This window comes from Rhinatrema bivittatum, chromosome 8 (assembly GCF_901001135.1).
Source record: "Rhinatrema bivittatum chromosome 8, aRhiBiv1.1, whole genome shotgun sequence".
Taxonomy (NCBI): Eukaryota; Metazoa; Chordata; class Amphibia; order Gymnophiona; family Rhinatrematidae; genus Rhinatrema; species Rhinatrema bivittatum.
In genome coordinates, this window is record NC_042622.1 from 68,856,828 (window position 1) to 68,871,589 (window position 14,762).

Sequence of the window (14,762 nt, forward strand, 5' to 3'; positions counted from 1 at the left end):
AGTGTTGCTTACTCAACAATGATGTGCATGGAAGAGATGTCAGAAGGAAATTTATGATTTTATAAACTTCTTTCATGTCCCCTCTCATCCCTATCTTTTCCAAACCAAAGAGCACTAACCTCTGTAGCCTCTCATGATAGGGGAAATGTTCCATTTCATTTATTATTTTTGTCATCCTTCTCTGGTAATATTTAATCTGTTGTTGGAATCATCTGCTGTGCCTGAAGACTAGAGGGTGGTCAGTGTAACCTTGACCTTTAAAAAAGGCTCTGGGGTTGATTGGGAAACTATAGACCAGTGAGTCTGACTTTAGTGCTGGGAAAAATCATGAAAACTATTCTAAAGAAAAAGATGACAACATATAGAAAGACAAAGTTTAATGAGACACAGCTAGCATGAATTTATACAAGGGAAATCTTGCCTCATCAATCTGTTACATTTTTTTTGAAAGGGTTAATAAACGTGGATAATGGTGAGCTGATAGTGTAGTGTAGTGTTTCCTAACTGGTGTCCCACTTCACACTACTGTGCCGTGGCTGCAGTCTTCATTTTGTATGACACCCCCTACAGGATGTTCTCCCACCAGCAGGGGGTGTCATAGAGCAGCGCTTATCAGCAGCTGCACCTGTTTTCCCTCTGCTGGCTCTCTGCAATGGAACCTGCAAGGAGCTCTGTAGGCTTGGGAGATTTGCTGTCCCCATGCAGTTGAGATTGCAGAAAGAAGCTGGCAAAGGTGGAAGAAGCAGCACTGAGCAAGCCTGCTCCCAGACGTCTGCTGTTCAAGGATTGGGGGTGGGGAAAGGAACAGCTGACTGTGCCACCAGAGGTGGGAGAGGGAGAAGGGAAGTTGATGCCAGGAGAGGGCGTGAGGGAAAATGATGATGCTTCAAAGAGGTGAGGAGGATAACTGGAGGGAGTGGGAAGAAAAGGTAATAACTGGGGATGGGGGAGATAGAAGAGTATGATGATGTTGGTGGGGGACAGGAGCGGAGAGGGAAGGTGATGATGCCAGGGGGTGAGGGATAGGGAAGGTGATGATGCCAGGGGGTGAGGGAGCAAGCAGGTGATTCCAGGGGGTGGAGGTTAAGGGAAGAGAATGTGATTGGCATGGAGGGGGGGTGTGTGGAGAGAGAAGGAAGTTAATGATTTCAAGGTGAGGGACAAGGGTGGAGGGAGAGGGATAGTAATAATGCCAAGGGGTGGAGGCAGAGGGAAGTTGATGATGCCAAGGGGTGAGGGAGAGGGTTGGACACAGAGGGAAAGAGATGGAAGGTGAAGATGATGAGGGGTGGATAGGGAAGGTCATGATGATGTGAGTGGGTGGGGTGAAGTTGTGGTGGAATATGATGATGATGATGATGCCTGGGAGTGGGGGGAGAGGGATAGATGGAGAGGGAAATTGATGAAGTCGGGGGGTGGGAAACGGGTAGGAGGAATGGGAATGTGGTGATGATTCCAGGGGTGAGGAGGTGGAGAGAGAAGATGACAGAAAGTGAGGAAGGAAGGAAGTGAGGGGGAAGGTGATGATGATGCCTGGGGAGGAAAGAGATAGAGAGAAATGGAAGGTGATGGCAGGGTGTGAGAGAGAGGCATAGAGGGGAAAAGCATGATGATGATAGCAGGAGAGGTGCAGAAGATAGGAAGGGAGAGAGAAGTGATGATTCCATGGATTTGAGAGAGAGGGATAGAGGGAAAGGGAAAGGTAGTGTTACGGCTATGGCTGCTGTGCAACTGCCTCACCACCAGGGGTCCTTCAAGAGCAGGCTCTACTGGCTGGCCCAATCCATCTTCTCTATGTCTTGGATGTGCCTTTATAGCCCTGCCTACCCTAGACTCCAGTGCTTCGGCATCAAGCTCGTTGGGCTCCCTGCTCTAGCCTTGCCTTGCTGTGTGTGGCCTTCGGGCCTTATGCCTTGCCTTGCTGTGTGTGGCCTTTAGGCCTTCTGCCTTGCCTTGCTGTGTGTATGTGTGGCCTTTGGGTCTTCTGCCTTGCCTTACTGTGTGTGTGTGTGGCCTTTGGGTCTTCTGCCTTACCTTGCTGTGTGTGTGTGTGTGGCCTTCGGGCCTTCTGCCTTGCCTTGCTATGTGTGTGTGGCCTTTGGGTTTCTGCCTTGCCTTGCTTTGCTATGTGTGTGTGGCCTTTGGGTCTTCTGCCTTGCCTTGCTATGTGTGTGTGGCCTTCGGGCCCTCTGCCTTGCCATGTGTGTATGGCCTTCGGGCTCTCCGTCTTGCTATAAGGTTCTTGTGACCCTGCCTGGACTTTGACTCTGTTGCCTGCCGCCTGCCTTGACCCTGCCTGGACTTTGACTCTGTTGCCTGCCGCCTGCCTTGACCCTGCCTGGACCTTGTCTTGTTCCCAGCCAGTACTCTGCTCCATATATCAGCCATCACCCAGTTCCATACACTCCTGCCGCTTCACATTCCTTCCCAGCCATCATCAGAGACCTTCCAGCCATCCCTGTCTCTCTCCACCTGGAGTCACTCCTGAAGGTGGTGTTCACTACACCGGATCACTGCCCAAACGTAATAGGTAGTAATGATGATGCCAAGAGTAAGGAAAAGAGATGGAGGGAGAGAGGGAATGTGATGATGCCAGGGGTCAGAAGGAGAGAGAGAGAGATAATTCCAGGGGATGGGGGAGGGGTGGACGGAGAAGGAAGGTGATAATTTTTTATTTTTTATTTAAATTCTTTTTAATATACCGATGCTCAAGACCATGTCTTATCGTACCGGTTTACATCAAAACCAGGGTAAAACCATAAATAATAAGAATGAAAGTTACAATGAACAGGGAGAGTTGATGAGATAATGATGAGAGGGTAGGAGGGGAGGGGTGGTGGTGATAATGTGAGGGGAGAGGAAGAGATGGTTGGAGAGAGAAGGTGATGATGAAGATGCCATGGGGTGGGAGAGGGAGAGAATGAGGGCTAGAGAAAGTGATGATGATGATGCCAAGGGGTGGTGAAGAGGCAAGGGAAGACTATTATGCCAGGGGAGAGGGGTGATTATGGTGGTGATGGAAGGGAGAAGGTGAAGGTGATGATGATGATGCCAATAGGATGGGGGTGAGGGAAGAGAAGAGGAAGTGGTTAGTGTGCCACAACAAAGTGAACCCTGTACTAGGTGTGCCGAGAGAGGAAAAAAAAGATTGGGAAGCATTGGAGTAGTATACCTGGATTTTCAGAAGGCATTTGACAAAGTGCACCATGAGAGACTCCTGAGAAAATTTAAAAAGTCATGGGATAAGAGGCAGTGTTCTATTGTGGATTGCAAACGGGTTAAAAGATAGAGTAGGACTAAATAATCAGTTTTCTTAGTGGAGAAGGGTAAACAGTGGATCTGGAAAAGGGAGCAATGAGTGAAGTGATCAGATTTGCAGACATTACAAAATTATACCTAGTTGTTAAAACACAAGTAGAATGTGAAAAATTGTAGGAGGATCTTGCAAGACTGGGAGTCTGGTCATTTAAATGGCAGATGAAAGTTAATGTGGACAAGTGCACAGTGATGCACATGAGGAAAAGTAACCCACATTGTAGTTACTTCGTTAGGTAACATTTTGGGAGTTGCAACCCAGGAAAAGGACTTACTTGGGCATGGAAGTGGACAATAATTTTAAATCTTCGGTTCAGTGTGTGAAGGTGGACAAAAAAGCAAACAAAATGTTAGGAATGATTAGGAAAGGAATGGAGAATAAAATGGTGAATGTCATAATGTCCCTGTATTATTCCATGGTGAGGCTTCACTTAGGATACTGTGTGAGTTCTAGTCAATGCATCTCAAAAGTACACAGTTGAATTGAAAAAGGTAGCGAGAAGGATGACCGAAATGATAAAGGGGATGGAATGGCTCCACTACAAAGAAAGGCTAAAGAGGTTAAGGGGTAGCTTTTCAAAGAGTTACGCGCACCGGGCCAATTTTCAAATGCCCGGTCACGTGCGTGAGTCCCGGGGCCTCTGGAAAGGGGTGGGGGCGGGGGTGTAGAGACCTGAGGCAGGTACAAAAGGTAAAATAAAGATTTGGGAGAGGGCTAGGTTAGGGCTAGGGGACAGGTAGGTTAGGGGAAGGGAGGTTAGTATAGGGGGTTGGGAAGTTCCCTCCCAGTCCCCTCCGAAATTGGAGTGGACTGGGAGGGAACTGAGGAAGGCTGCGGGCGTCGGCGCGCGCAGGATGCACAAGTGTGCACCCCCTTGTGTGCGCCGACCCCTGATTTTATAACATGCGCGCACCTGCATGCGCATGTTATAAAATCGGGCATCCATGTGTATGCGTGCCGGGTAATGCGCACGCACTCTTTTAAAATCTACCCCGAAGTCTGTTCAGCTTGGAAAAAAGATGTTTGAGGGGTGGAAGATGATAGAGATATATAAAATCATGAATGGAATAGAACATGTAAATACAAATCAGTTATTTACTCTTTCAAAAAATATAAAGTCTAGGGGGTATTCCATGAAGATAGTAAGTAGCATGGTCAAAACAAATCGGAGAAAATATTTTCACTGAACGCACAATTAAGCTCTTGACTTCATTACCAGATGGTGTGGTTAAGAAGTTAGTGCAAGTGGGTTTCAAAAAGGTTTAGACATATTCCTGGAGATGTCAATGAACTATTAAGAAATAGCCACTACTTAATCACTGCACAATAGCAGCAAGGGATCTGTTTACTTTTTAGAGTCTTGCCAGGTGCTTGTGATCTGGATTGACCACTGCTGGGAACAGGATACAGGGCTTGTTGGACCCTCGATCTAACCCATTATTGCAAGTTCTTATGTTCTTATGTTTTTAGTTTCGCTATGTCTTTTGAGAAGATACAACCAGAACTATACACAATACTCAAGTTGCGGTTGGATCAATACAGAGGCAATACATTTTCTATTTTATTCTTCATTCCTTTTCAGATCATTCCTAATATTCAATTAGCTTTTTTGACCACCACAGCACACTATGCTAAGAATTTCAGTGTATTGTCCACAAAGACTCCAAAGTCCTTTTCCTGGCTGGGAACTCCTAATATGGAAGCCAGTGACTACTTCCCCCGGAACCTAGTTCTCTTACCCTTTCAGATCAAGCAAGTGACCTTTGCAAACTCACAATTATAAATGTAGAATTAAATTCTAACCTTAATCTATATTCTGGATTAATTTATACTGTCAAACTACTTACCGGCACACAGACTTACACAGACAATGATAGTTTAATCTTCCAACAATTTCCTTTGCGTATTTAAGTGCTCTTTCCCAGCAAGCCCAACTTGCCAGCCAGCAGATAGAGCTTCTGCTGTAAGCAGTCCCTCAGGACTCCGTCATCAACTGTGCACTTTGTCAAAAATGCTTAGAATGTAATCCTGGACCCAAATGTATAGTATGGGTAAAATATAGGAAGGCCTGAAAGCAGTGTCTCCACAGCCAGAGGCTGAGTGCATGGGGATGCAGTCTTTCAGTGGTACATCTGTGGCATAATTTTAGAATCCTGTAGTAACATCCTGAAAAGAAGCCAAACAAAACTACTTTTTAGGAAACAATGAGCCATTTTTGCTAAAGTTCACTTTTGATGACCTGCTATTTATATGCGGAGATTTTTTTGCTTCTGCTTAGCCCCATGTTTAACAGCAAGTTTAATAATAGGTGCATTTTTCTTATTTGGTATTTTCAAGGAAGAAGAAAATGTCCCATTTGGGTACCATGCAATACTGCAAAACAACAGCAAGACAGATACAATGTATCTCGTACACACACCAAGGTTTTAGAACCCATATGATACCAACGGCAAATTTCACTTAGTGTCACAAATGACGTTCCATGGAACGGCATCTGATTGTTGTTTGTGATAGCACACTTATATGGACCAATCGGATCCAAAGGAAGCAAAGTAATTTGTGACTCTTTAACATAATGAGCCCACTATTCAATGCTATTTAACTGAATAGATATCAACTTATCTGGCTAAGTGGTGGCCGCTGAATATCCATGTCCATTCAGCGGCCGCCTCTTATCCAGCTAAGTAGATAGTTGTGAGTGGGCAGTGGGTGGGTCAGGATAGTGCTACTTATCCCTTAGATGGATAAGCAGCAATATTCATACATATCCAGTTTATTTAACTGGACAAGTTAGACCTCCCATACAGCAAGTTTGACTTAGCTGGATATAACTTATCTGGCTAATTTTGGCAGGGATATTCAGCAGCATAGCTGTGCTGCTGAGTATCCCATATAAGTTAACTGGATTAATCTTATCTGGCTAACATACATAAATGTTTATCTTTTAATATTGGACCTAATATTCAATAAGTCTTAGTTGAGAAGAATTTGGTGGGAGTTCAAAGAATTAGAAAAATTGCTCAGTGAAATCAGATCCAAGAATGGATGACAGATCCAGGCATATAGTGTACAGTGCAGTGGGAAGTGGCACAGATCCCAGAATATTAATCAAAATGAGCATGATACACATCCTAGAATGATGTGCAGTATAGGCATGAAACAGATCCAATCATATGGTACCGTAAGAGTAAGTGGTGGCTAAAGACCCATCCTAGTGTACAGATCACAGAATGAGGTACAGTCTAGGAATGGAACAGGTTCCAGAATGAGGTACAATGTGTGCTGGGGATGAACCAAGCACAGATCCTAGAATGGAGTAGGATTGATGCTGATAGTAAACAGTGATGAAAAAAAGTCCTCATGTTCACAGAAAAAATTGAATACAAAACATCTCTTCATTAAAATAAGCTCTTCATTGCTCAATGGATAGGTCATAAAAATCCAGGAACCAGTTTCACATTTTTTTTAACTGACTCCTAAACCAAACTGATCAGTCCAGAAGGTGTTATGGGCCCTGCGCCCACAAGTCAGTCTTGAAGGGAGGAACAGAGGCAGTATTCATGAAATATGGCTTATAAATCTTGTCTTATGGGCCAGCCACAACCTCTCCATTCAGAGTTTTCAGTTATAATTATTTATTTATAAATTTATAGCCCGCCTATCTAAAATACTAGACTATACCCTTGGTCTGTCCCAGCATGGCAATTTCTTTTGTTCTTATGTTCTTACTAGGCAAATTACAATGGTACATATACAATGATCAATTATTTTTTATTATAATTATCTTAACTTACTTTTTATGGTAATTAATTTTTATTTTAATTGATCATTGTGTATGTACTATTGCAATCCCCCTAGTTAGGCAGACTATACATTTATAAATAAATAATCATAACCAGTCACAAATAATTATTTGTCTGGTGAGCAGAAATAAAATTCCTCTATTTTTGCGAAATTTATTTGGTAGCTGTAAATCAGAATGCAGCCTGTGGGCAATCTAGTCTCAGTTTGCATGAGCACAAAGTAACCTTACAAGCATAAAAATACTTGTGCAAAATCCAGTCCCATAATTTTTACCACTGGGAGAACTAAGTGGTCCTTACCTGCTGACATTTTATATAATCAGAAGAGGGAAGGAAACTGAAAGTATTTTACAATGATGTCTTTAACATATCTAAATGCTAGGAGCATTTTCTTCCCTATCCCCTCTCTGAGAGCTCCTTTCATTAGTGTAAGAGTGTTGTTACTTTATATTCTTGAAGTGCCAGAATTGTTTAGCTTTTCTTTGCAGGTCTCTTGCTTTATAAAGAAGCAAAACCTCTTATAACATTTGTATGTATGGAAAGAGAATATTGTTGACTTACATTGCTGAGTGTTTGTATGTTTCCACAGCTGTGACTCTTCTTTTTTTTTTTTTTTAGGTTTTACATGGTTTTAGTGCAAGGTTTGCAGATATCAGATTTTGTTTGTCACCCAGTTTTGGCCAGTATTATTCTGAACTCCCCTCCGCTGTTTTGCTGTGATCTGAAAGGAATCGATGTGATGGTCCCTTACTTCATCTCTGCACTGGAGACTATTTTACCAGACAGGTAAACTCTTGTGTTTAATTGCTGTGTGTTGTTGCTTTGGGAGGACTATAGGATCTTACGGTAGCCAGGGAACGAGGAAGGGTCCCGTGCAGTTTCAGCCCAGTTATCCCTTTTAACAATGCCAGCCAATAAAGTGTTATTCAACAAAAAAACATCATATGTGGAAACAAAATTATCTTACTGAATATGAACGGAAATCTGATAAATTGTTGTTTGTAGAAACGTTAGCTATGCAAGCTTTGGACAGTCTATTACATTAAGACTGTTGTACTTTTTTAATCATTGATTTCCATTCATTATATTAAAGGACATGGGACACTTCTTTAAACCTGGCTTTCTCTTGCCTTCTTAGTGTCAAACCGTCAAAAATTAACTAGTGTCGCCGCTCACCCCTGGAAATTCGTTCAAGAGCCACTGCTCTTTTGTTGGGGGGCCGCTGCTCTGCTGTCTTTTGATTTTGAAACAGGCTCAATGTTGTAAGAGCTGCCGCTCTGCTTTAGAGGCCCCAATGGTGAAACATTGTGTTCAATACAATCATGTGTTTGATCAACTAAAATGGTCAATTTTGGAACAACTACAGAGTCCCAGTCGAGGAGGAGATCTTCAATATCAACTTAATTATAGAGAGCAGTGGTGGATATTTAAACTATCCGCTCAAAACCCTTATGATATGAATGACAGTGTGGAATGGCAGTCCCTCATTTGAAACATAACACGAATGTGATTGGTTTACACTTGCTTGTCTGTGATTGGTGGTGACTTAAGTGAGGTTAAAAATATAAAAAAAAAAAGGCAAAAGAAAAAATGGTGGATCCTGGACGGAAACGCTGTACCTGAGAAGAGGACACAGAGCCACGCCACGTTGCAAGGACCGTATGTAACCAAAGATTCGATTAATATCCTTAATATAAGGTAAATAATGAATAAGACATGAGAGACAATGTTTTATCTTGTTTATTGTAGAAAAACACACATACTGTCACAGGTCCCTGAGGAAGTATTCATACGAAACACGAGCCGTGTTGGGCAAGCTGAGCGGCGGCTCTTAAACAGAGCGGCAACTCTTAAAACATTGAGCCTGTTTCAAAATCAAAAGACAGCAGAGCAGCGGCCCCCCAACAAAAGAGCAGTGGCTCTCGAACGAATTTCCAGGGGTGAGCGGCGACACTAGTTAATTTTTGACGGTTTGACACTAAGAAGGCAAGAGAAAGCCAGGTTTAAAGAAGTGTCCCATGTCATTTAATATAATGAATGGAAATCAATAAATAAAAAAGTACAACGGTCTTAATGTAATAGACTGTCCAAAGCTTGCATAGCTAACGTTTCTACAAACAACAATTTATGAGATTTCCGTTCATATTCAGTAAGATAATTTTGTTTCCACATATGATGTTTTTTTGTTGAATTGTAATTGATTTACATCATATTTAACATCAGTTATAATAGTAGCAGCCAATAAAGTGTGACTGCTTGTAGGATATCACTCCTTATCCAAGACAGTTTTTGTTGACTTCTTCCTTTCTATTCCATCCTGTTGGGTAGATGAGCCTGCAAGATTCCATATTTAGGTTACACCAGCACTCCTTCCTTCCCAAACCTAACCACAAGGCCTTTTAATAATCTTAATAGCTGTCAATACTGGCAGGGCTGTTGCCCAAACATCTAGCCTTCTAGGCCCCTGTGGACTTTCCGGGTTATACCTCTCCACCAACAACCTGCACTGACTTGGTCAACATGAAGATGAGAACCCGCCAGACATGAGTGCCTGCATTTCTGCTAGGAATTCAAATTATTTCTGTACTTGCAATCTGCCAGAAAAACCCAACTTCTAGTTAATTCTGTTATCGCAGTGGCTGGATCTGTTTGGCAGGCTGCAAGTACAAAGATGACCAGAAGTCCTGGAGAATATGCAAACGCTTATGGAGCAGTGTTTGGTGGGCTCCATTTATAAAGGTACTTGTAAAAATAGAATTCTACAACTATAACCTTTTTATTTTTATGCATATCTTTGTACTCAACATAACATTTTGATATTTTACAGCATATGTTCTAATTTTCAAGCAAAGTGTTTTCAAAAAGACTCATAAACTTTATGTACAGTTGGAAGAGCGAAGTAAAATGTCAGTGTAAGCCCAGCATTTCATGGGCAGGGCACTGTTATCAGTGATGCATGACCCACTGACAGTGTTATCCTTAGAAATGCACTGTACCTGGCAGTAGTTGGAGAAGCCAAGAAGAGAACAAGAACCATGCACCTTTTCTACCTTTCTAGGCAGGCATTTTTACAAAATAAGGCCTGGAAAAGTTAAGACCCTTTTGCCTGATTTTGGCTTCAAACTCTTCTTAACCCTATATTTATTTGGTAGGACATGCCTGCTCAGCTGCTTATTACTGCTCTGTTGAAAGCATGCTTCCTCTTCATCCAGTCAGACCAGTCCACCAAATGAATTATGCCACCTGACCAGCAGATGGAAATAGAGATCAACAGGCTCGCTGACTTTGCCCCTTATAGGCATTTGTGCTGACCTCAGCCTTTCCAGTATTCTCTGTCTCCAGCAGATGGTAGGTAAGCAGTCCTATACTGTGAGCTATGGCCTGGTTAGGCTGGGTAAAGAGGAATTATTAGAGAGCAGCTCTTGAGTAAAAGATGGGCATTATTCTCCGGGAACCAGGTTAATTTGCTTGCTAAGCTGCTCCTGAGGTGAACATTTGTGCTCCTCTCTGTTGAGCAGGGCCTGGGCCAGGGAGCTACCAGTTGGGCTACAGACTTCACCTTACTTGCCTGTTTTGGGCTTCCCATGCTTTGTACCCTCACTCCCACCCCTTTCTGCCATTTAATTTCAAAGAGGTTAAATCAAGGCAGCAGCTTGTTTTTCTTTGGGTGTCCAATTAAAGTTAATAAATAAATAGATAAACAAATAAGGCAGCTACTGACGAAAGAAGGAAAGAATATTGCAGCAGGACAGGACTGTCTGAGTGCCTAAAGAACAGCTCTCCATAGCATCAGATGAGTTTTACTATCTTCCCTGGGTTCCCATGTCAGTAATGGTGTCAGCAGGACAGCTCAGATATGGTGGCATCTGCAGATCATGGGAACAAGGCCATGCACTTCTTCCCATGCTCTGCAGATGTACACTGTTGTAGGACATAGTGATTGCAAGCAGGAGGACCAGCATAGGTTTGCCATGCTTTTTGGAGGGAGAAGGAATGCAGCCAGGAAGTGATTATGGATCTCGGGAGGCAGAACGGAAACAGTGGGACCATCAGGCATTCAAATCCCACTTGGGAGAGGAGCTCCATGGCAGGAACGGCAGCCATTTTGAGACCACGACAGGATGGAGAGCTGGAGCCTCCATTCCTTACCCTTGCGGAATGGGATTCTGGTGTTCCAGCATCTGTGGTTGCTGGACTCAGGACATTTCTAGTTCCATCTCTATAGAGATTTATTCTGTGGTCTCAGCTTCTGTATCTCAGGAATTTATGAAATGCATGCACAAGGCCTTTCGTATGGGACAGGTTCTGAAGTCTGCTCCAGATTTTTCTTCTTCCTTGGATTTGGTGAAATGGAGGAAGACATCCAGGAAAGAGGAGGATTTGGACTGTGTTAATATCTCCAGTTCAGATGATTCCTTGGAGGAGTTTAAAACCCTCAAGGGTGTTGATTCTGAAGAAGAGCTGGAGGAAGGAGAGTTTCCTCATGATTGAGAGGATTCTTCTTCAGTGGTCCAGTTGTTTCATAGGGAGGAACTTCCTGCCATAATTGTCCAAGCTTTGTGTATATTGTATATTTTAGAGGATAAGACAGAGGAAGCTACAATTTCCAATGAGGAGCCTATTCTGGTCAGTATAAGGAAATGCCAAAAAGCAGAATATAAATCAAAATCATTTCCCCTGCGCAAAACGATTAAGGATTTGATTAATCTAAAGCGGATCTCCCCAAGAGTGAATTTTAGAGAGGGATTTTTCTTATCTAAATTGTACCTTTTAGTTTAAGAGAGGGTGAAAGTTAAAATTCCAGATGTGGACACACCATTCCAGGCATGGTCTTATAGGAAACACAGGATAGAAGGATTGAGTCTGTGTTGAAATAGGCCTTTGAAGCTGCGAATATAGCTCTTCGGATAATTGACTTTAGCTGCATAATAGTGAGATCTAGCTTGCGCCTATCACAGTGTGTTCAGGAATAAATGGTGGCAACCAGTTGGAAGACACTTGGAACCAAGGGCAACATATTTGGCAGATGCTTTCTTTGACTTGGTCTGTGCCACTGCAAGATATTTGGCTTCCATAGTAGCGGTGTACGATTGCTGTGGTTGCATATAACTGATCCACGGACTCTATTTCTAAGACTAATTTAACAAAGCTCCCCTTCAAGAGGAATTGTTTTTGTTTGGAAAAAGACCTTGAAAAGATGGCCAAAGTTTGGAGTGATTCCAAGATTCCAAGGCTGCCAGAGGATAAGCCTAGGAATGATTTGCAGTTCTCTCAAGCTCCTAATAGGTTTCATGATTCCAAGAGACTTGAGCAAGGGAGAACGTCCTCTGTTCAAAGATCTCAGACATTTGGTAGATTTCAGTCTTTTTGGTCTGCCAGAAGAGGTGATAAAAATAGATCCTCCAGCCCTCCCATAGTTCCCCATGAGTTTCTGGGGACCCACATTCCATGTTTTATCAGAGTTGGGTCCAGATTATTTCAGATCAGTGGGTCTTTTATATAATTTGAAAGGAGTATGCACTAGAAGTCTCCTGTCCCGTTTCCAATGCTTTTATGGCTTCCTGCTTTCATTCTGCCAGAAAGAAGGAGGGGATATGGTTAACTTTGGACTGTTTGCTCAGTATACAGGCAGTCATATCTTTTTCAAGACTCCAAAGGAAACAGGGCAAATATTCTGTCTACTTCGTGGTTCCCAAGAAGGATGGCTCCTTTTATTGTATTCTGGTTTTGAAGCACGTTGTCAAGTTTCTGAAGAGTGCTTCATTTCTGTATGGAGATGTTGAAATCAGCTATAATGGCAGTGAAGGGGATGGAGTTTCTGACCCCCAAAGATCTTAAAGAGGCCTAGATATGCATTTGAATAAGGCTATGGTATCAGAAGTATCTTCGCTTTGCAGTGCAAGAGGGTCATTTTCAGTTTCAGACCCTGCATTTCAGGCTAGCAAAGGATGCCAGAACCTTTTCGAAAGTAATGGTGGTGGTGATTTATTTATTTGTTTGTTTGTTTGTTTTTCTAAACCGATGTTCATCGGACATATCACACCGGTTTACAGCGTAACGGAGGAGCCTATTAATGTAGACTTCTTGTTTTAGATTGAACTTTGTAACATTTTGCATCGGACTTTGTAACATTTTGCATTGAATTTCACATAATATTGCATTGAACTTTATAACATTTTGCATTGAAACTTTGTAGCATGCGTGGTGTTTGGTCTGTGAGGAGTCATTATAAATTATATTAGCATCTAGTGTAGTAAGAAATCTTGGATTGTGGGGTTCATTACATTATGTGGTTCTATGGTGGGTGGTGTGGGGCGGGGAGGGGGGGAGGTGTAAGCACCGGTGGGGCATGTCTTCATGTGTTGGATGGTGGGTGGTAGTTGGGTATGCTTTTTTGAAGAGCCATGTTTTGAGGTTCTTTTTGAATGATTGGGTTGTGGGGTTGAGCCTGAGTTGAGGTGGTAGGCTGTTCCAGAGTATTGGGCCTGCTACTGTTAGGGATCATTTCCTTGTTGAGGTTAGGTGGGCCATTTTTGGTGATGGTGTAGGAATGAGACCAGTGTTCGTAGATCAGAGTGTTCTCTGAGTGGATTGAAAGTGAAGGGCAGGGCTCTGCCAGTCGAATTTTTCAGTGTATAGTGCTTTGTGTATGAGTGTTAGAACTTTGTATTGAATCCTGTGTGTAATGGGTAGCCAGTGTAGGTTTTTGAGGATTGGTGATATGTGTTCAGATTTTTTGGTATTAGAGAGTGATCTTGACGCTGCATTTTGGAGCAATTGGAGTGGCCTGAGGGTGTTGGATGGGAGGCCCAGGAGTAGGGCATTACAGTCGTCAAGTTTGGAGAAAAGCAGAGCTTTGAGAACTGTTCTGTAGTCTTGGGCATAGAGGAGTGGTTTGATTCTTTTGAGTCTTTGCAGTTTGTAGAATCCATCCTTTATTATTGATTTGATATGATTCTTCATATTGAGTTCATTCTCGATGATTACACCGAGATCTCTGGCTGTGGAGGTTATTCTGTTGTCTTTTGCAAGTGCTGGGTTATGGTCTTTGAGGGTTGAGATGGTCTTGTTGATGTGAAGTATTTCAGTTTTGCTGTGGTTGAGGTTGAGGGACATTTGAGATAGTAGTTGTGTTATCTTCGGGAGGAGGTTGTCCCAGGTTTTTAGTGTATTTGTGATAGTTTCTTTTATGGGGAGGAGAATCTGCACATCATCTGCGTATAGGAAGTAGTTTAGATTTAGTCTGGTTAGAAGCATACAGAGGGGGAGGATGTAGATGCTGAAGAGGGTGGAGGAGAGGAATGAGCCTTGAGGTACACCATGTGTAAGGGGGAATTGTTTGGATTCGGTGGAGTTAAGTCTGACTTTGTATGACTGGTTTGTCAGGTATGATTTGAACCACTTGAATGTGGTGTTGCAATGACCGATGTCACTTAGTCTGTTTAGTAAGGTTTCATGGTTGACAGTGTCAAAGGCAGCAGAGATGTCTAGTAGGATGAGGAGGTATGATTGGGAGCAGTCCAGGTCTCTGAGGATGTGGTCTGTGAGGGAGAGGAGGAGCGTTTCGGTGTTGAAGTGTTTTCTGAATCCGTGTTGGGATGGGGATAAGATGTTGTGATTTTCCAGATGTGCTGTGAGTTGAC

At 42.8% G+C, this 14,762-nt stretch overlaps 1 protein-coding gene across 6 annotated transcripts in view; it reads left to right on the forward strand.

Annotated features, from left to right (window-relative positions):
• RALGAPB (Ral GTPase activating protein non-catalytic beta subunit) overlaps nucleotides 1-14,762 on the forward strand; it is a 392,859-nt gene that overhangs the window by 143,620 nt on the left and 234,477 nt on the right. For all 6 annotated transcript variants that reach the window (XM_029614592.1, XM_029614596.1, XM_029614594.1 and 3 more), the window contains one exon: nucleotides 7,738-7,905. In XM_029614592.1, the coding sequence (XP_029470452.1) occupies nucleotides 7,738-7,905 (168 nt within the window). The remainder of the gene's footprint in view (nucleotides 1-7,737; nucleotides 7,906-14,762) is intronic.